This window comes from Bos grunniens, chromosome 14, assembly GCF_055505025.1.
Source record: "Bos grunniens cultivar Pamir isolate PY7600 chromosome 14, Bosgru_T2T1.0, whole genome shotgun sequence".
NCBI lineage: Eukaryota > Metazoa > Chordata > Mammalia > Artiodactyla > Bovidae > Bos > Bos grunniens.
In genome coordinates this window covers 82259893-82279454 of record NC_141178.1, presented here as the reverse complement: position 1 = coordinate 82279454, position 19562 = coordinate 82259893, and the positions used below count along the sequence as shown (strand labels likewise).

The window sequence follows — 19562 nt, the reverse complement described above, 5'->3', positions numbered from 1 at the left end:
CTCCCTCCCTGTTGTCCTCTCACACTGCGTCACAGTGGTCACTCAGCCCCTCCCAGGCAGGCAAGGTCCCCAGTCTCTCTCCACCCGTGGTCACTGTAGTCACTCACAGTGGGCAGCCCTCACCAAGCTCCTCCCCTTCCCCCTGCTGTTAAGACTATGGGGGAGGGGGTGGGGTCACAGGTGACCCATGCCCGGTGAGATGCCTACAAGCTGGGGAGAGGACGGGCAAGACTGCTACGGGAACCCTGCGCCAGGCAGCACCCACGGCTTTTTAGCTGGTTCTGACATTGCTTTCCTCTTGGATGACATCATTAGTGGCCCATAATCTCAGGGTGCTGGGGCCCCCAAATGCACGTCTCCTCTGTGGGCAGGCCTCTGCCTGCTGCCTCTCAGGGCCCAGGAGGTCTGCCTGGCTGGTAGAGGCCCTGAGGCTCGCCGGGGTGGGGCGCACAGCCCAGGGTGAGTGGATTGGCCACTCCCCCAACAGCAGCCCCGCAGGTTTCCTGCCAGCTCCCTGCGGAGGTTCAGGCTGCCCCCTGCTGGAAGCACAGGAGAAAGGCAGGACCCGCAGCGTCCCCTCGCTTAGCCAGCCTTTCAGAGCTCAGGCTGAGAAGCAGGTGGGTGCGAGCCCCCAGGCCTAGCCAGCCCTCCCCGCCCAGGTGAAGGGCCACCGAGGTCGGCGAAGACCACTGCCAGCCCACCAAGGTCCCGGTGTGTGTGCTGCACGGAGAAGAGAGACAGGCAGAGAGAACTTGGGTTTTTAATTCTTTTTATTGAAGAAAAGAAAAGGAGAGAAAAAATAGATTCCCCACCCCTGTTTCTTCCCGGAGTGGGCTTCTGCTCCTGGCCCTGGGTGGCGTAGGGGAGAGGGCTGTGCTCTCCACCTGGGTCTGGGGAGGGGCACCCAGGCCCTGGAAGGGGTTGGGGGGGAGCTGGCTGCTTCCGAGGGGTGGGGGTGTCTAAAAAACGGTGCCAGGCCGGCCGGGCCAAGCAGGCTGGTCCTCTGCTGCAGCAGCTCAGGCGGGCATCCCTGGGGACGCTGGCCACGCCCGGCCTGGCCGTTGTTCTCGGCTGTCTGCCCGCCCGCCAGGGCTGGGCCCGAGTAGGGCAGAGTCTGAGGCACCTTCGGCCTCCGGAGCCCTGTGCCCACAGGGGCCGCTGTCTCCTGTCCCGTCTGGCTCTGGTCCCAGCACTGCGGGCCTCTGCCTGGCCGCCGTCCGAGCGCCCTGAGGCTGGGGCGCGGGCCTTGCCCGCTGCCCACGAGCGTGTCTGTGCCCGTCCTGCGGCAGGAGCGGGCAGAGCAGCGTCCCTCGTCCGTGGCCCGGTGCGTGGCCGCCGCCCGCCCGCTCAGACCTCGGTCTGGAGGTCGATGATGTCCTGGCCCACCAGCGGGATGGTGGCGCCCGACTTCTCCCACTCCACACTCCGCAGCTCCAGTGGGGACGGTGGGAGCGGCTCCAGCTCCTTCTTCACCCAGGCGGGCGGCCCGTGCGCTTTCCGGAGGCTCTCCCAGGGCCGCTTGTTGGGCGTCTGCTGCTTTTCTGGCTGCTGGCCGGTGGGCAGTGGACAGGTGAGGGCCCAGTCGGGGAGACGCAGAGCAGACGGGGCGTGGAGAAAAGGAGGCAGGCCGTGAGGAAGGGGCCGTGCAGGAAGGTGCGGGAGGCAGGGAGACCCAAGCACAGGGTGGGGAGCCTGGGAGCAGAGCCTTTCCCGACGACGCACAAAGGCGGCGACCCCCGCCACTGAGTAAAGGGTGTGGGAGTGGCTTGCCGGGAAGGACACAGCACCCCTTGCTTGGCTGCTGCCTGGCACTGGGGGGCAGCCTTGCTCAGGCTCCCCCAGGACAGGGTCAGCCCAGCATGCTGTCTACCCTTCCAGCCGGCCCCCAGAAAAGACCCGTCCACCCGCCCTGTCCCTCCAGGGTATAGCAAGAGCTGGGCCACACCAATCCTGAGGAAAGGTTAAATGAATGAATGAATGAAATAGGACCAGAGGAAGGAGATAAGGGCTTACCTAAGGGCTCATAGCCCCGTCCATGCCCGGCCCACGCCCCTGCCCCACTCTCGGCTCAGCCCCTCAAAGCCCCGCCCCAGCCCTCGCCCTCCAGACCTTGCTGTCTGGGCCCAGCACATCCTTGTCCTTCTCTGCGTGCTGTAACTTCCGGTTCAGGTCCTGGAACATGTCCTGGTGCCGCTTCCGTGTGTGCATGATTTTCTGCAGGGCGGGGGGAGGCAGCGAGCCCTGAGCCAGGAAAGGGACTGCCCTGCCCCCACCTGGGCAGGCTCCTGGGGACTGGGCTCCCGATGTGGGGAAGGGGGGGCCGTCCCTCTCCCCAGCCCCTCCCCACCTGCTGTAAGGCCTGGGCCGGGTGATTGGGACAGGGTACACCAGGACCCACCTCAAAGTCCAGTTCCGCATACCGTGATTTCCGCCGCTGTGGGAAGAAGGGGTTGGTGTACACTGTGGCAAGCACACCCTCAGATCCCCTAGACACGAGCTCCTGCCAGAGGCTGAGGGAGGCCAGGGACACGCTGCCCCAGCCCACCCGTTCCCGGCCGAGCCCCGGCGGACACACCTCCAACTGCACTGAAGCTATGGCTTTCAGTATCCCGGGCCCTTAGAGGCTACTCTGCCTGGAGACACCTGGCAACCAGGGCTGGGCAAGGGTGTCCAGTTCAGGCAGCCCAGGGCACGCTCCCAGGGACTAGGAGACTGCGACACAGGGTCGTAGCACTTCTGGCCGGCCACACAACTGGAACCCTGGGGCTGAATCACCCAAGGCACATGCCACGAGGTGGGAGCCCGGACTGCAGAGGGTGGGGCTCCCCGAAGGTGCTGGGCCTGGCTGGCTACCCCCTCAACCCTGAGCCCTTATCCTACAGCCTGAGCAGGGCTTGGGGGTCAACTCCAGGTCCCAGGCTGGCCTAAGGCGGGGGTGTGCTGCTCAATCACGGAAGGGGCTGGATTCTGTGCAGGCTGAGGACTCCTGAGCCCTATGCAATCAGTGAGACCACAATCGAGGGCGACCACCTGACTAGTCGCGTCTTTGGCACAGACAGGACCATGTGGGCCCGGCAGGTCCCGGGAGCAGGGCTGGAGGGAGGCAGATGCTGCCCCTCTCCCAGGCAGGACCCTGACACACGCCAGGCGGGCAAGGGGGAGGCAAGCTCGCCCCAGCCCAGGCCTCGGGTTCCCATCCTGCCAATGGGGCTCATTCTACAGAGGAGACGCTGGCCTCCTGGCTTTCCAGGCTTGGGCTCCCTGAGGCTGGCTGCCACCCCACCTGGACGCCCCGCACCCCCAGCTAGGCCCTCGCCTAAACCCACAGGGCCAACACACCCATGCCTTGCCTGCTAGGTTCCCCTTGTCCTGGGAGCAGCTCCCTGGACCCCCTTACCTCCAGGGAGCTCACGGACAGCGTGGAGACATTCTCTGTCTTTGTCCCGGGCCCCGTGCTGGGCCCCTGGTGGGCAGCAGGCTCCCCGGGCTCCCCCAGGCTGGGGGGTGCCGGCTCCATGGGGGGTGGTGGGGGCAGGGGCTGCTGGGGCGGTGGGGGTGGCGGGGGCGGAGGCGGCGGGGGCTGGGTGGGGGGCGGCTCGGGGGGCCCGCTGCCGGGGGGCTGGCGGGAGGGCGGGCTGCGGGCTGGGAGCCCCGCGTCAGGCGCCATGCTGAGGTGGATGAGGCGGGTCTGGGGCATCTGGTCAATGTGGATGCTGTACTTGGGCTCCTCCGGGGGCTTGGGCCGCAGCGTGGCCGTGGCCGTGGGCAGGATAACGTAGCTTGTGTCCAGGGCTTTCTCCTGGGCCCGGCTCAGCTCCGAGTCCAGCTTCTTGAAGATGTCCCCGTCGCCAACGAACGACGACTTGGGCGCCCTGTCTTTCTTGAGGGTCAGGGAGTGGTTGGGGAAGTCGGGCAGGGGCCCGCCGGGGCAGCGGGGCGAGCCGTGCAGGTGCAGCTTGGATACATTGGCCGGCAGGCTGTTGAAGTTGGAGGGCGCCTTGGCATGGGCCAGCTTCAGCTTCTCCTCCTCCGGCTGCGATGGCCGTTTGAGCGTGCCTGTGATGGTGGCCGTGCGGCAAGCTGCAATGTCCTTGTTCAGCACTGTGGGGACAGACAAGGGGGTCAGGGTGGCTGAGGGGGGTGGCGCCGGGCCCCCTGGGTCTCAGCTGCTGACTGATCTGGGCACCCGCCAGCCTTGTGTTTGGTGCTGTGGCAGCCTGTGCTACCATGTGCCTTCAGTGGAGGCTGGCACGCAGGGGTGCCTCCCTGTAGAGCACAGACGACCGCCACCCACAGCAGCTGGCAGGCGCACGGGGGTAGCCCGTGTTGCCTGGTGGCGTGGCACACAGCCCCCCTGCAGGTAGGACCGCACACCGGCCTCTCTGCTGTGCAGCTGCAGGACCAGGCTGCCTTGACCTCCACCCGATCTGGGCCGCAGCGTCCCCAGCGCCTGCCTCGTCCCTGCCGGTCAGCTCGGCCTCTACCAGCCCACAGAAAATGCAAAGTGACAGGCAGCGCTGCCCACAGCCCTCTGAGTCCCAGTCCTCGGGAAACCTGCTCTGGAGGGAGCGCCCTCCCCTCCACGCCTGACACCGGCACCGGCGGTGGACAGGCGCCCATGTCACACCCTGGCTCGTCAGCTGCTCCTGCTTCCTCCTCCTCTAAGCTGCACAGACCAGTGGGCACTGGCCCACCTTGGTCCTCCTTCTCGTCCTCCCCAACAGCCAGGGTCCCAGGCCCCTTCTGTTCTCCACCCCGACCGCCAACACTAACACCCAGTCTGCAGTCCTGCTCTGCCCTGGTCCTCGCGGCCCAACCAACCTACCAATTTCCCTGCCAAACCTGCTCCCTGCCACTCGTCTCAGGTTCAGGGTCGGGAAAGGTCCCCTCGCTGCCTCTCCCATGCGTGTCCCTCCCCTCCAGCTGTCCACCTGGAGCCTGGGTCTAGCCCCGTGGGCCTCCCCTGAGCAGATTCCCTGCAGGCCTCCTGGGCACTCGCTGGGGCCCCCATCTGCCCTGTGCTGGCCTGGGCGGGCCCCTGTGCCCTGGCCCCTGACTCCTCTCAAGGAGACAGGCCAGGCTGAGCCAGGTTACCAAAGACAAACAAATTGGACGCTCACAGAGGCCAGCTCCACACAGGACCGGGCCCAAGACCCCAAATGCTCTCAACTCTGGGGGTCACCTCTCAGGGAGGTTGGCACATGAGGCGAAAATGGAGCAGGAATCAAGCCAGAGATCACCTCCTCCAGGAAGCCTTCCTGGTGTTCTTCTGGCAACACCTGACGCTGCCCACCCAGGGCTGGCCCCGCCCTTCCCCACGGCCACCTCTAGAAAAGATGCTCCCAGATGTCTGACGGGTCAGAGGGGACAGAACCAGCTGGTCCTGCGAGGCCCTGACACCTGGCTCACAATACGACAACACCTGGACAGCTTCCTTTCACTGGGCAAGCGATTCTGGTTTTGCACTTGCTTCCTGGAAACCCGCCTAAGGCTCACTGCTCCCAGTGACGTGCCCCCAGCCTGGAAGCGCGGCCAGCCCCGCCTCCGCGGATGGACCAACAGTGAGGGAATGACGGCAACACAGAAGGCAGGCCTGCGAGGGGGCAGGAGGGTGGGCCGCTCCGGGCCTCACAGAGCCGGCTCGGCCACACTCCCCACAGGGGGGCAGAGGGCTGAGGATGGGGGCACGCGGGGGTGAAGAACGGGCCAGGCTGGGGTCGGGGAGCCCCAGAAGGTGCTCTCCAGTGCTGAGTGCTCCCCAAGCATGGACGCCCCTCCCCTGCTGGGCCTGAGCCTCAGGACGGCTCTCTGAGCCCGCCGCTTCTGCCCCCGGGACCCTGCGGGCAGCCTCGGGGCAGTGGCCGGGGGATGGAGGTGGTTGGTAGGTGTGAGATGAGGACAGCGGACAGACGCATGGAGAAAAGAAGAAACAGTGGGCCCAGGCCAGGGCCACCTGTCGCTCTCACCTGTCAGGCGCTCACCTGATCTACAGGCCAGATCCACGTCCTTCTCAAAGTCGGTCTATGAGACAGAGATGGGCAGCGTGAGGGCCTGAGGGAGGGCGAGGCAGGGCGGGGCAGGGCTGCCTGCAGGCTGGGGAGGAGGGCCGCCCTGGAGCTGCAGCCACACCTCAGAGTGGCGTGTGTGATGCCGTGCGTGTGCACGCGTGTGCAAGCTCCAGAGGGCCCAGGGTGTCCACAGGTCCAGGGTGCCCGTGGGTGATGCGCTGACGCACAGCGAGCCTATGCGCCCCTGCGGGCCCACGCGTGCGCAGCCGTGTGCCCGCGCCTGTGTGTGCACGCACCCGCACACGTGAGCACGCTCCCTTTCTGGGCGTCTGTGATTAGGAACAGCTCGCTCACACCCTTGGCCTCTGGTCTGTCCAGAGAGATGGAACACACGGAGGGTCCCATACCAGAACCCCTGCTGCCCACCCACTCGTGTGTCAGGAAGGGGCCTGCCCCCCATCACCCCTATGGCCCCCACCACAGCCCTCAGGACGAGGAAGTGGAGGCCAGCCGGCCCGGGATAGGCACAGTGGGGTCAGGACGCAGGCGTTCATGCCGGGGCGGGACTCGCCGCCCCTGCAGCGGCAGTCGTCCTACACGCCACCCCCCGAGGCTAGGAGGTGGGAGAGGCGGAGGAGGGTGGTCCCTGCCCCGCCTCCAGGGAGCACCCCGGCTGGGGAACCCGGCTCTGGCCACCCAGGCAGGGCAGTGGCCTTCTCCCAGGCCTTGGGGCCCTGGGGGATGGCAGGGCCCTTAGTTAAGACTGGAAGTTCCTTCCTGGCAAATGTGGAGACCAAGTTGTGAGAAAGATTACAGGGTCTTTGCCCAGAGGTCAGAGGCCAGGAGAAGTGTCAGGGGATCCGGGACCTGGCTTCCGCCCACCTCGGACCCCTGCCTCACCCTTGAGAACGCCTCCCTGAGCCCATCCGCTAGCTTCTGCCAAGGCCCTGCCTGTGAGGTGGCCGGCACCCCGAAGACTGAACGAGCACTTCCCACATGCTGGGGGCACCCAGTGGGCAGTAGGCACCAAATGATAACATGGAGAATTCACCCAGGATGTTACCAGGGTCTGAACAGGCGGCTTGGTGGGGCTCAGGGAAGGCTCCCTGGAAGAGGTGGCACCTGCAAAGTGGGCAGCAGGAGTAGGCAGGGGTGTGCAATGCCCGAAACTGGACGGTGTGTGGAACACAAGAGCACCAAGGAGTCAGGCCCTTGGGGATGCGTGAGCACAAGCTCACGGCGGGGAGGGCTGCGGGGGGCGCGGAAGGTGTGCGCATGGCCTGACATCCAGAGGGCGGCGTGCGGACAAAGGGCACGGCTGGCACCAGAGGATGAGCCCGGGGCGGACGCCGGCCCCGCCCAGCTCCCTCATCCCTTGACCCTATCCATGCCCCCAGACTGTGGGTTTCACCTCGGCGAGACCCCAGCCTCAAACTGGGCTCAGAGGTCCTCCTAAAGGGGCTGCTGGGGCCGAGCAGGGGCTGCCTGTGTCCCGGCCCCGAGCCCTACCATGAGCTGGGCGTGGCCGTTCTGGAAGGAGCCCCCTGAGTCCCCGTTGCCCTCCTCCTGGCGGTCCACCACGCGGCACTTCACAGCGTCCTGGACCTGCGGATGGAGAGCAGAGGCAGTCAACGGCCAGCTACGCCCCCAGCTCCGGGAAGGCAGGTTTGAGTCCAGCAGGCAGGATCTCGGTGAGGGGCGGGCCTATCGTGGGTTGCACGGGTCCACGTGCCATGGCGGGGGTGGGTGGGGGGCGCTCACAGGGGCACCTGCTCGTCTGTGGGCCAGAGCGTGGCACGGCACGCGGGGCAGCTTCAATAGCAGCTGCCCAGGGCCCGGCCTCTGCTCTGACCTCTGAGATCTCCTCTATGCCCGTCTTGGGGTGAAAACTCAAAAACCACGGAGCTCTGGGCCCCTGAGAAAACGCTGCAAGGCTCCTGTTAGGAATCTGTGGGTAAGAGCCCACACCGCCAGCCTGAGTCGGCTGGTGTCCAGATGTGTCCTGAGTCACTGTGGCCAGCACATCCCTGAATGTCTGGGGCCAGCTGGGGTCAGGCCCTTGCTCCCTTATCACCAAGAACAGAGCACTCCGTGAAAGGGGTGAGCCATCACGGCCTTGGGCTCTTCAGAGGGGAGAGAGAGGGCGGCTGCGAGTGAGGGGCCGGGAGCAGGAAGCAGCAGCAGAGGAGGAGGAGGAGGAGGAGACTGAGTTAGCCATGGATGCTGCTGGTCTGTGTGAGTGGGAGCCACGGCCGCCACCTCCGCCTGCTGCAGACAGCACCAGGCGCGGGGACAGCAGTGAGCACAGCACCTGTCCTCAGGGTGCTGACACTTCAGAGGCCACAAGGCGGGGCCCAGGGAATAAAGGAAGGTGCAGGAAGCTAAAGCATGGAGAGTGGGCTGGGCTATGTACGGAAGGCTGCCTGGAGGCGGTGTCCTGAGTCACGGTGGGGAGAGCTGGGAGGAGGGCTTCCAGACACTGACCCAGCACACACCCAAGAATATGTGCCCAGTGACCCCGGCCACTGAGCCTGTGCTACTGTGAGGACTGGGAGAACCCAATGCACACGGCCACCCGGCTGGTCAGGTCTTGCTGGCCCCAGGGCTGTAGACACGCGGAGCACACTCCCAATCTCATGCTCACTGACCGGCCAACAAACGTCTGCTCGGCCCTGCAGCATGCCCAGCAGGGCAGGCCTGGCCCAGGAGACAGTGGACTCGAGGGTACGGAGGACACGCTGTCCCCTGGCACGGACGGCCGCGAGCTCCCCATGTCTCATTTCCTCGTGCTGCGACCGACTCCGTGGGTGCCGGCGGAGACCCTGCTTGTGCCCCTGTTGGGATGTCCTGTGCCCATGGGGCCGGCGTCTGAGTGCCCCTCCTGGCCCATCCTCTCCAGCATAAGCTGAGCGGGCGCAGGGGGCCAGGCCCCTCCCACGGGACCCTGGAGCTCACCGAGGGCAGGGGAGGCCGGTCCATGGGTCCTCCGGCCCAGCCCTGCAGGCGCACATGGGGGCTTCCGAGCCCATCGTCTAGTGTCCCAAGGGGCAGCCTGGAGCTCCCGACAGCCCGGAGCTTGTGCCAGCCCACGCAAGCCCACCCTTGGTGTGGCCTGCCCTCCACGGGACGTCCGTCACCTGAATCCACCTCTGACTTCTGCCCTCACCCCTTGGGACACAGCCTCTGCTCCTCCATCTTCCCAGTGCTTCCGTCTCTACTCAACATCTTTGCTGCCCACAGGCTCTCTTCCTGACCCAGGATGCCACTCTGTCGTTGCTGCCCATCTTGTTTCACAGATGGCGAGGCGGCTGAGGGCCAGAAACCCGGGCCACCGCAGCCTCAGTCCATCCAAGGTGAGTGGGCACGAGCTACTCTGGGGGCTGTCCCAAGGCTCCTTAATGCACGTGTGCAGGGGAACAGGCCCAAGCAGGTGCTGGGCTGAGGGAGCGAGGTTCTCTCTGCAGGGCATCAGTGTGGGTCCGTAAAGTCACCTCCGCCTGGGCCATCTCTGGCTCCAGCACGGGCGACCCCCGCCTGTCTCAGGGGAGGCTCTCCCTGGGCCCTCAGGACTAGAGAGCGGACACGCAGGACCGACTGGACGTCTGCAGGTGGCGGGGGCACCACTCCCTTGGCAGAAACGTCAGGGCTCCGCCCTGCTGTCTTTCCTGCAACAGGAGCCCCTGGGGAGGGGCGTCCCCGTCTCCCCCAGGTGTGAGCAGGGCAAGGGGTGGGCTCGGCTGTCCCCGCCAGGGCGGCCCTATCTTCAGCTGTGCAGAGCCCCAGGCCAGGGCCCTGGCGTCCACGCCCAGAGGAGAAGCTCTAGGCAGGGAGGCTGGGTGGGCCACTCCGGCTCAGCAGACAGAAGACAGATCGCCCCTCAGGGTCTCAGGACTCCCCTGCACCGAGGGACGCTCCGGCCTGGCCTCCTGGGCTGCCCAGCACGCTCACTGCCCTCCACGAGACCCTGGGGTGGGCTCTAGTCTAGCAACGTCTGATGCTGGCATGTCACACTCCCGCCCCCCAGGATAGGGCATATCCCCTCCGTCGTTGCTACCAGCCAAGAGACGGTCGGGCAAGGGTTCGGTAAAAAACCTTCTCCTATACCTTCCGAAGAAGCCCAGAAAATGCCACAGTGGGAGTCCCAGCTGCCCCGGGAGCCATTCCCGCCTCTGGGCCCCCACCAGCCAGAGTACAAGCCCCATCTCGGCTGGAGCCAGCACAGGGCACCGGAGCGGCTTCTACAAGAAGCTGTTGTGTTGACTGAGCCCCGGCTGCATGCTGGGCCCAAGTCCAGTCTCTCAGAAGAGTCAGGGCCCAGGAAGCTGCCCCTCCCCCACTTCCTGCCTCCTTCCAGAACCTTCCGGCCCCAGGGAGGTGGCTTCCCAGTGTCCAGTGCCAGGCTGATCGCTCATCCTCAGCCTGGAGGGCAGTGCGGGCCCCTGGCCCCGCTGCGAGGCCCAGGGAGGGAGGGCACCCCCCTGCCCGCCGGCCCACCTCTCTCCGTAGGATGCAGTGCACCATCACGATGACGAAGCCCTCCAGCGAGTCGAAGACAGCAAAGAGGATCTGGAAGAGGGCGGACCTGCGGTCGGTGACGGCGAGCACAGCGGACATCCAGGTCAGCGCCAGCAGCGGCAGCACCACGCAGGAGCTCCACAGCGAGGCCCTGCGGACGCGGTGGGTGTCAGGGCTGCCCTGGAACCTGATGCCCGCCGGGCTTGCCCCGGGGACAGGCCGGGTCACCTCCCTTCCTGGGCTCAGGCTTACCTCCCTTCCCGGGCCAGTCCCCGCCGTGCCCTCTCCCCCCACCGGAGAAACCCGCCCCCACCCAGCCCGGCTGCCTCCTCTCCTGGGGAGCCGACTTTGCCAGCAACACCCTCAGCTGGGGGCTCGCGGGGCAGCTGGGGACATGGGACAGGGGTCCCAAGCGGCTGGGTGGCAGTGAGGGCTGGGGGGACGGGTCTCTGGAAGATGCAGGTGCTTGACCATCCCGGAGGCCCCAGGAGGGAGACACGCACGCTGCAGGGAGGGGTGAGCTGGGGGAGAAGGGGTCTCCTCCCTGGGCCCCCGGCCCCAGCCAGAGGCCCAGGGCCAGGACTGCAGGAGGGCCGCAGGGGAGGGCGTCTGGCCAGGCCTCTGAGCACTGAACAGAGAGACAGGGTTGGGGTCAGTGGGGTCAGGGGTGGGGGGACCAGAGGACCCCTCAGGGAGAAGGAAGGAGCAGACCTACAAGGAAAGAAGACAGACGACAGACAGACAGGGCCATATGGGGAAGGCACAGAACAGACAGACAGGAACAGAAACGACAGGCGCGTCCCCCTCTTGGCGGGCCCTGCTCTGCCCTCCCCAGGGGAGCAGCTACCCTACTCTGAAGCCTTTGCCCCTTCCTCCAGGAAGTCCTCCAGGAGCACCTCTGAGGCAGGCATCACCCTCTGCACCCCCATACCCTCTGCACCCCCATGGGCTACACGGGAGGCCACTCTGGACTGTCTCCTCGTCCCCACAGTGGGGACACTGTGAGTCAGCAGGCTGTGTGGGGACAGAAAGTGCGCCGGCAGGTCCTGGGTGCAGTGTGAGGATGCCTGCAGGTCCTGGGTGCAGTGTGAGGACGCCGGCAGGTCCTGGGTGCAGGGTGAGGACGCCTGCCTGACGCCCGTCTCGCCACTACTGCCACTCTCGGGGCCGCCGGGCCCAAGGACCGCAGCCAGGGTGGGCTCTGCCCCTGGGCCGGTGACTGCCCGCAGGGGGCTCCGGCGGGACTCTCCCCCCAGGAGCAGGTGGGGCAGGGCTGCGGGTGGCCACGGGGGGAGCTGGTGGGAGAAAGGCTGGGGTCCCCTTAGGTCCCCGAGCCCCAAGCTGGCGGGGCCTCCAGACAGCTCGGTGAGATCCCACCAAGGCTGCACCACCCCTGCAACGGACCACCCTTGAGGGGCCCAGCCCCATGGGACAACTGCCCTCATCCACCCGGACAGGGCACGCCGGCCACACCTGCCTCCCCGGGCCTCCACGTCCCCCCTCTGCCCTGCCCGGCCGTCTCAAGGGCCCGGGTCCCCACCTCAGGGCCAGCCCCGTGTCTCCTCCCAGGGGATCCCCTAAGGCCACCCTAGGGACGGCCCCCCACCCTGGGGCACATTCCCTGGACACGGCGGGCCTCCAGAGCTAGACTTGGCCTCTCTTGTCGTCTCACAGGCCCCCCAGACCACTGGCGCTGAGAACAAGGGGGCCAGGCGGAAGCCTCCGGGCCGGGCACCTGCACCGCAGGCTGTGTAACCCTCTGCGCCTGCCTGCCGTGCCCACATCTGGCCCGGCGCCTCAGAGCCCATGATGCGGCCCCGTCCCGGCCTGGGCCTGTCTAACCCCAGGGTGGGCAGGGCCCCGCCGTCTGCCTCCTCTCTTCCACGGCAGGCCCTCTCAAGCTGGACCCCAGGCCCAGCCACCCCTTCATGATCCGAGCAAGAGGGCCCGGGCCTCCCCCATCGAAACGCCTCATCCTGCTTTGAGTCACCGTCTCCCGGGCCCGAGGCCTGGCGCTGACAGCCAGGTGCTGCAGCCGGCTGGCAGATGGCCGGGGCCTGGGGACCCGTAAATTACTCAGATGCCTGCAGTCCATCCTCTGCAGCTTCTGAAGCGTTTCTGCCTCGCAGCCGGCGGAGGGTGGGAGGGGTGTGTGGGGGGTGGGCGTGCAGGTCCAGGTGTGACCGCTGGGCAGGAGGAGGGGCAGGTGCATAGCCGCCCCTGTGGGAAAGTAAGATGCCCCTGGGGAAGGGGTCTGGGCGTGAACGGGGCTGGGCAGGCCCACTGCCACTGACCTCCCGTGCGACCTGCCCAGTACGTCCCCCAGGGCTCCGAGGACAGCCTCTCAGCACAGCCCGAGTCACAGCTGAAGCTGTCTTCCGCCCCACGGGCCTGCCTGCCTGCAGAACAACGGAGGGGCTCAGCTGAGCCCCAGGTGTCCGGGCTGTGGACCCCAGCACGGAGGAGCAGCCCATCCCCCTCCAGAGGATGCTGCGTCTCCACCCCGAGTGTCCAGAGGCCAGGCGGGCTCTCCCCCAGGAGGGTCCCGGGGACCTCTGTCTCTGGGGACCAGATGACCAGACACTCCTGGGTCATCTAAGCCCCCAGGCTGCACTGCCCCTGCCCTGCTTGTGGCCCCTGGAGGCGGCTGGGGTCAGCGAACAGGCCAGCTGCCCCAACACACCCAGTTTCCACAGGTGTGGCGGCCTCTCACACACTGCAACTCCCGACCAACAAACAACTCCTCCCACACTCCGCCACACTCACGCGGAGCACGGTGACCCCAGCATGACCACACCCTGACGACGGCCACCAGCAGACCGTGTTCTCACAGCCAGAGGCCCAGCCCGGCTCCCTGCCCTCGGGCCTGGCTGGTTCCCCGAGGCCCTGGAGGACGGGAAGGGAGAAGACGGGCCGGGCAGGGACCGCGGGACCGCAGCATGAGGAGACTGGGGGGGCTGCCGAGGCCCAGAGGGGACAGCAGAGACGACACGAAGGACAGAGAAAGCGTAACGCGAACGAGACGTGACCGCGGGGCGCAGAGCCCGCGCGCGGGCGAGCGGTGGCACTGACATGGCGTGACTCGCGGCTTCAGAGGCGGCGTCAGCCTCAGAGAGGGCTGCACACTTGGCACATTTTGGGGGGCACCTGAGGTGGGGCCCGGGGCAGCTGACTGCGAGTGAAATTAACAGACTGAAACGAGAGCAAAACTGTTCTCACGGAAACAGGCAAGGGGAGCAGGAGGGGTGAAGCCCCAAAACTAATCAGAGGGCGTCCAGCCCAAGCCTCCCCAGGTTGGGGGACGGGGTCCGGGGGGGCGAGGCTCCAGGGCATGGGTGAGGATGGGGACCAGAGGTCCCTGGGTCTCTTTCCACCCGGGGTCCTGGACCTGCTAGGTGGCAGGGAGAGCCGAGTGTGGGCTTTGAGGCTGGGTGCGGCTGACCGCAAGGCAGGGCCGGCCCGGGCCCATGTACACCCACATTCAGCACAGCGTGACGCGAGCTGCCCACATTCACACCAAGCAGCGGGGCACCTGGACGAGGCCACGGTCCCTGCCCTCAGGTCCCGCACATCCGGCAGGACCAGGCACTGCCCCAGCCAGAGACAGAGGGATTCGCTCGATGGTCCCGGGGGGCACCTATGAGCTACCTGGGCAGCGGCCCCCCGGCTGGCACTGAGCAGGCGGGGTGCTGGAGTCAGGCCCACAGGTGAGTCCAGCTGGGCTTTTGAGCCCTGGCACCACTGCACCCGGGGGAGGCCCAACTGACTCCAGCCCTGCTCCACCTGCCCCCTGCCCCTGCGCCACCCCCCAACCTCAGGCTCGGTCTGCGCTGCTGTGAGATGGGAGCAGGACTGCAGACCCTGCCTCACGGAGTCACCGCAGGAGACAAAGAGGACAGCGCCACGGGCGGACGGGCCCAGCCTCGCCGCCGCCCTGGCCCCCAGCCTCGCCGCCGTCCTGGCCCGTGCTACACCGTTCCCAGAGCAAGCGTGGCTGACGCTTCGAAGCCCCCACTTCGCAGACTCAGAGCAGAGGCCCAGGCCGCGCAGGGCCCAGGCCCACAGCCAGGCCGGCTGGCTCCCAGCCCCCGCGGGCTCCCAGGGTCACACGCCTCCCCCAGAGCAGGTTTCTAACCGGGACAGAGCCCGCCAGGGGCCCATGGGGAAGGGCTCCTGAACCTCTGTTCACGGGGAATGCAAGAGCAGGATGAGGCGAGGGAGAGAGACAGAGAGACGCAGACCAGGCAGGACTGACACAGAGTGGGGTGGGGAGGGGCGTGGACCCCCGCACAGACACTGGCCAGGGCAGAGGCGAGGCGAGGAGGGCTCGGCGCTCGGGCGGGACAGGCCCCGTCCGTGACCCCAGGGGGCTCCCGGCCCCTACAGCTGGAGGAGCATCGCCCCAGCCCCACGTGCCTCTGCCCAGGTTGGGCACTGCAGCCCCTGGGCACCGCCTGCCCAAGCACCGCGGGCCTGTCCCGGCGCCACCCTCTTGGGGCTGGCTCCCCAGGCAGGAGGAGCATCCCACCTGGCCCCGCACCCTCCCCATGCTGAAGGCACTGCAAGGATGGGGCGCTGTGCCAGTTCAGGGCCAGCCGACCACAGAGGGGCAGGGAGAGGCTAGGCGCGCCGCCCTCCACCCTGTGGGCCTGGGGTCTTGGGAAGCAGTCAGTCTCATGGCCTCTGAGAACTCGTGAAGCCCCTGCTCTGTCAGGGGCTCCGTGCCTCCATCTCCCGACCCACTTGGTGGGGGCAGGGGCTCCGGGTCATCCCGCCTCAAGGGGGGCGCGGCGCGGCTGCCCAGTCCTACCCTGCCCGCTCCTTCAGCTTCTTGTCCGTGATGCCGTCCTTGGACACGAGCTTGTTGAACACCAGGATCCCGATGACCATGTTCACCTGCAGGACGGGGGGACGTGGGTGTGGGGGGGTGCCCCAGGGGCACTGGGGCCGGCCTCCCAGCCCCGGGCAGCACGGGACGTCGCACGGCCCCCCGCGGGTGAGGAGAGGAGCTCTGGGGAGGATGCAAAGCCCCCCAGGGACGGGGGAGCTACCAGCTCCACCCAAACTCTGGTCCCTTTGCCCTGTCGTCCTCTCCTGGAGCCCCAGTCCCTAGCGGGGGTTCTCCACCCCACATGGTCCTGCCAGACCCCCAAATCTCCCATGTGATGGGTCCCCAGGCCCATTGCCACCCCTCCTTGGATCAACAGCAGTTTGTGAAGCCAGGAGTCCATCTGGGATGGAGTCTAGAGGTCAGGCTGGGGTAGGAGCAAATCAGCCCCTGCCCGGAGCGGTCAAGCACGCAAGTAGGCTGGCTGTAACGCCCCGCGGGGCATCTGTCCTGCGCAGACCACAGAAGGGCCCGCAGGTGACCACCAGTCCAGCTGCTGCCATGCCCAGGCTCACCCTGCGCCCCCATCCTTAGTGTCCTGGCAACTCATGTGCGTCCCACGAACGAGCTCGCCCAGCTCGAGCCCGACCTGACGCCGTCTCGGGACAGCCCATCCTGGCTCCGCCTGGGGCCACACTGCTCTCCACACGGGGCAGTCCTTCAGAGACCTTAATTCAGGACCGCCGCCCCACAGGTCTTCTCTGAACCTGCTACCACTGGGCACCTGCCCCGCGAAGTGCTTCTGGGAGCCGAGGCGAGTCTCGTTCTACTGCTCACACTGCCGTCTGCGACAGAGACAGGCTGTCCCCAGCGTCCCCACCGGCCACCAGGCCCTGGTCTCCCCTCTCCCCGGAATGCCCTCCCCTCAGGCTTCCACTCTGCAGAGGCTGCTTGACCCCTAGCCAGGTTTCTGCATCTCAGAGACCCTGGGATTCCAGAGGTCCCTGGACCCGTGACCCTCGGCCCAGAGGTCTGGGAAGGCCGACTCCCTGGGCCCCCTCAGCTCCAAGCGCTCATGGCCGCACACACAGCGGCAGGCCTGTCCCTGCCTCCTGTCCTCTGGCTGACAGCGGCTTTCCTGGGTGACCTCGTTTTCTGCCATGGCTGGGGCGGGGCGGGCAGGACACCAGCGGCCACCACCCTGCCTGCAGCGGCTCTGTGTCCTCCTTTACCTGCGTGTGCCCGTGTTACATGTGGAAAAGACCCTCAGGCTGGGAAAGACTGAAGGCAGGAGGAAAAGGGGACGACCGAAAATGAAATGGTTGGGTGGCATCACCAATCAACGGACATGTGTTTGAGCACACTCCGGGAGATGGTGAAGGACAGGGAAGCCTGGCGTGCTGCAGTCCATACAGGATCACAAAGAGTCGGACACGTGTGAGCAACCGAACAACCAGCCCATGTTACAGGAGGGGCCCCAGGCAGCAGTGCACAGCGGGTCAGGACCAGGACCATGCCTGCCCTCCTTGCACAGTGGGAAGGGATGTGGGGGACTCCTGCCTTTGACAACCCCCCTCCCCGGGCCCTTAGGAGGCCCAGCCCACTGACTAGTAGCACTGAAATGCAGAGCATGGGGCCTCCCTCCCTACCAGTCTTCCAGACTAAAGGAGCAGGCGGGCTGGGGCTGGGGGCAGGGGCCTGGGGGCCGCCCACGGATCCTGCCTACCAACTCCGTCTGCCCTCTGGCTCCCCCATCTCCCATCCCTTGCAGGCTCAGCCTCCCCTGGGTGCCTTGGGCCTCACTTTCCTCTCCAAGTCCAGTCTGCGCCCCCAGCCTGGCTCAGGTCTGACAATGAGGCAGTGAGGCCCAGCACGGCGAGCAGGACCCTGCAGAGCGATGCCCTTTCCTGGGGGCAGGTGGGAGAGGAGGGCGAGATGGGCTCAGATCTCCAGTCTCTCCCTGCTCACCGGTGACCCAGGGATGGTAACCCTGTGTGCGCGGGGCACTGCCATCCTCACCAAATGGGAGAGGAACCGCAGAAAGGAAGTGCCGGGAGGAGTGGGGGCAAGGGAAGGGGCTTCCTTCCTCCAGTGAATGACCAGTCGAAGAAAAAAACCCCGGTGGGTGGCATCTCTGCTGGCCTGGCCATCTGTCTGCCCACCATCCCCTCACGGTCACACACCCGCACAGGCCTCCCGACAGGTACACGGCCGCTACACAGCCACCAGGCAAGCTGCACCCAGAGACACAGGAGGCCGCTGGCCCAGCCTCTGTGCCCCAGCTGCTCTGTGGGCCCCGCCGGCCCCTGGTGACGGGGGCGACCCCGATAGGGAAGCAGACGCAACTGGAGGCCCGGCCCGAGGGGAGGCGAGGGGCGGGGGTCCCTACCAGCACAACGGCCGCGGCCGGTCCCACGAAGGCGTACAGCAGTCCCCCCTCCAGGGAGAGCCAGCAGCTGGGGGAGGGAGGCAGGCTGGTTAGTGGCCAGACACGACCCCACCCAGGCACAGGCTGGACCCCACCAGCTTCCCGGCGGGCAGGTGCAAAGCCCAGAAGGGCAGGAGCAAGCGGGGACACTGCGCAGGATTAATTCTTTGGCTTCGCAACTCGAGGGAGCCCCCAGGCGGCGGACAAGTGAAGTTCATGGGTGGAATCGGTCCAGAGCACAGGGTTCCGGGAGCCCTGACGGTCCCCCTCCCCCGACTCTCCCCCAGGCCTGGGCTCCCCACCTCGCCCCGCAGACCCTCCCCGACCTCATGTGCCGACCCTTTCTCTTGGCATCATGCTACAATGTTAGGCTGGGTCCCTGGCCTGGAGTTCTTCCTGCCCGCTCAACCCAAGCAGGCCCGAAGCCTCAGCATCAGGCCTCCTGCTCACGGGAGGACCTGAGCCCTCTTCGCCACCACACTTATCTCCCTAAGTCTCCTGGACACCAGCTGGGGGGCCCCCAGGAGCCCTGAGCCCAGGGAGGGCTGCTCTTCTTCCCCCACGTTCTGTTTCATCTGCCCTGAGCTTCCATGCTATCTGCCAAACACACTCGTCTTCACCCTTCAGAACCCCACTGCGACATCCCACTTCCGCCTGATCTGGCCCCAAGCCGGGTAGACTGGTGTTCCTTCTTCTCAGCTGTGGGGTCAGTGTCCATGTTTCCTTCCCGGTACTCACAGCCCCCACCCCCGCCAGGGTCCCCAGTCAAGTGCAGGGGATGCCTGCCCCAGGGCCTGGTCACGTCCCGGCCCCCTGGGCTCCCCAGGGAGCCAGGCCTGTGCAGCCCCTCCTTCTGCCCGTCGCTGCCCTCTTCCTCCCCACATCCACAGCCACGGCCCCCCAGGCCTCAGTTCTTCGCCCCACACCCTAGGAAGCCACACGGCATCCTGGTTTGGCATTTAAGGCCCCTGGACCTGGGCTGGCTGAGCCTTCAAGGCCTCAGTGACTTCATCCATGAGGCAGCCCCGCCACGTTCCACCCCGCGCCTCCCCGCCCCCGCAACTAGGGGACATGCGCTGTGCTGAGTCGCTCAGTCGTGTCCGACTCGCTGCAAACCATGGACTGTAGTCCACCAGGCTCCCCTGTCCATGAGCTTCTCCAAGAATACTGGAATGGGTTGCCATGCCCTTCTCCAGGAGATCTTCCCAACCCAGGGATCGAACCCAGGTTTCCTGCATTGCAGGCAGATTCTTTACCGTCTGAGCCACCAGGGAAGCTGCAGGGGTCATATAGACTCCTGAAGACCTGGGCCCTTTGTCATGCAGACGGGAACGGAAGCTCTGGGGGGCTAAGCAGCTGAGGACACGGGGGCTCCTACCACCTGGGGCCTGTTTCTCTTGAGCCTGCTGCCCACCATGAGGAGGAGCCGGCAGACAGGGGCCAGAGGGCTACCCCTGGGCCTGGCCTCCAGCTCCCAGGGCCCCCGCTCGCGCCACGCCTTGGCATTCTCAGCTCTGAGACAGGTGCCCAGCCAGCCCTCACCTTCCAGGGTGGTGGGAGGGTCTGGGGGAGCCGCGCGGCCTCCACCACGTCCCACCCCGCCCCAACTCACTAGTTCATGGTGCTGTACCCTCTGGCCTTGGTAAATCCCACGGAAATAGCCACGACCAGCGCAGGGAGCCCTACAAGAGCAGAAAGAGAAGGTGTCGGGCGGACCCCCACCGTCTAAGGCCCAACTCTGCAGGTGGGCGAGGGGAGGGGATTGGGGCGCCTCTGAAGCCCC

General features: G+C 66.7%; 1 protein-coding gene across 9 annotated transcripts in view; it reads right to left on the bottom strand.

The window, feature by feature from the left end:
* Window positions 1–752: 752 nt before the first annotated feature.
* ADGRB1 (adhesion G protein-coupled receptor B1) overlaps window positions 753–19562 on the bottom strand; it is a 77631-nt gene continuing 58821 nt past the window's right edge. Inside the window, exons 21-32 of one of the 9 annotated variants that reach the window (XM_086335637.1) lie at window positions 19392–19461; window positions 17741–17807; window positions 15334–15419; window positions 14670–14693; window positions 13596–13670; window positions 10503–10674; window positions 7518–7613; window positions 5967–6021; window positions 3398–4101; window positions 2399–2434; window positions 2110–2214; window positions 753–1545 (exon numbers count right to left, since the gene is read on the bottom strand). In XM_086335637.1, coding sequence (XP_086191763.1) covers window positions 1348–1545; window positions 2110–2214; window positions 2399–2434; window positions 3398–4101; window positions 5967–6021; window positions 7518–7613; window positions 10503–10674; window positions 13596–13670; window positions 14670–14693; window positions 15334–15419; window positions 17741–17807; window positions 19392–19461 — 1688 coding nt within the window. In that variant the 3' untranslated portion in view covers window positions 753–1347. Of the gene's footprint in view, window positions 1549–2109; window positions 2215–2398; window positions 2435–3397; window positions 4102–5966; window positions 6022–7517; window positions 7614–10502; window positions 10675–12750; window positions 12923–13595; window positions 13671–14669; window positions 14694–15333; window positions 15420–17740; window positions 17808–19391; window positions 19462–19562 lie in introns of those variants that run through there. The other 8 variants (XM_086335634.1, XM_086335632.1, XM_086335628.1 and 5 more) reach the window with 8 other exon arrangements.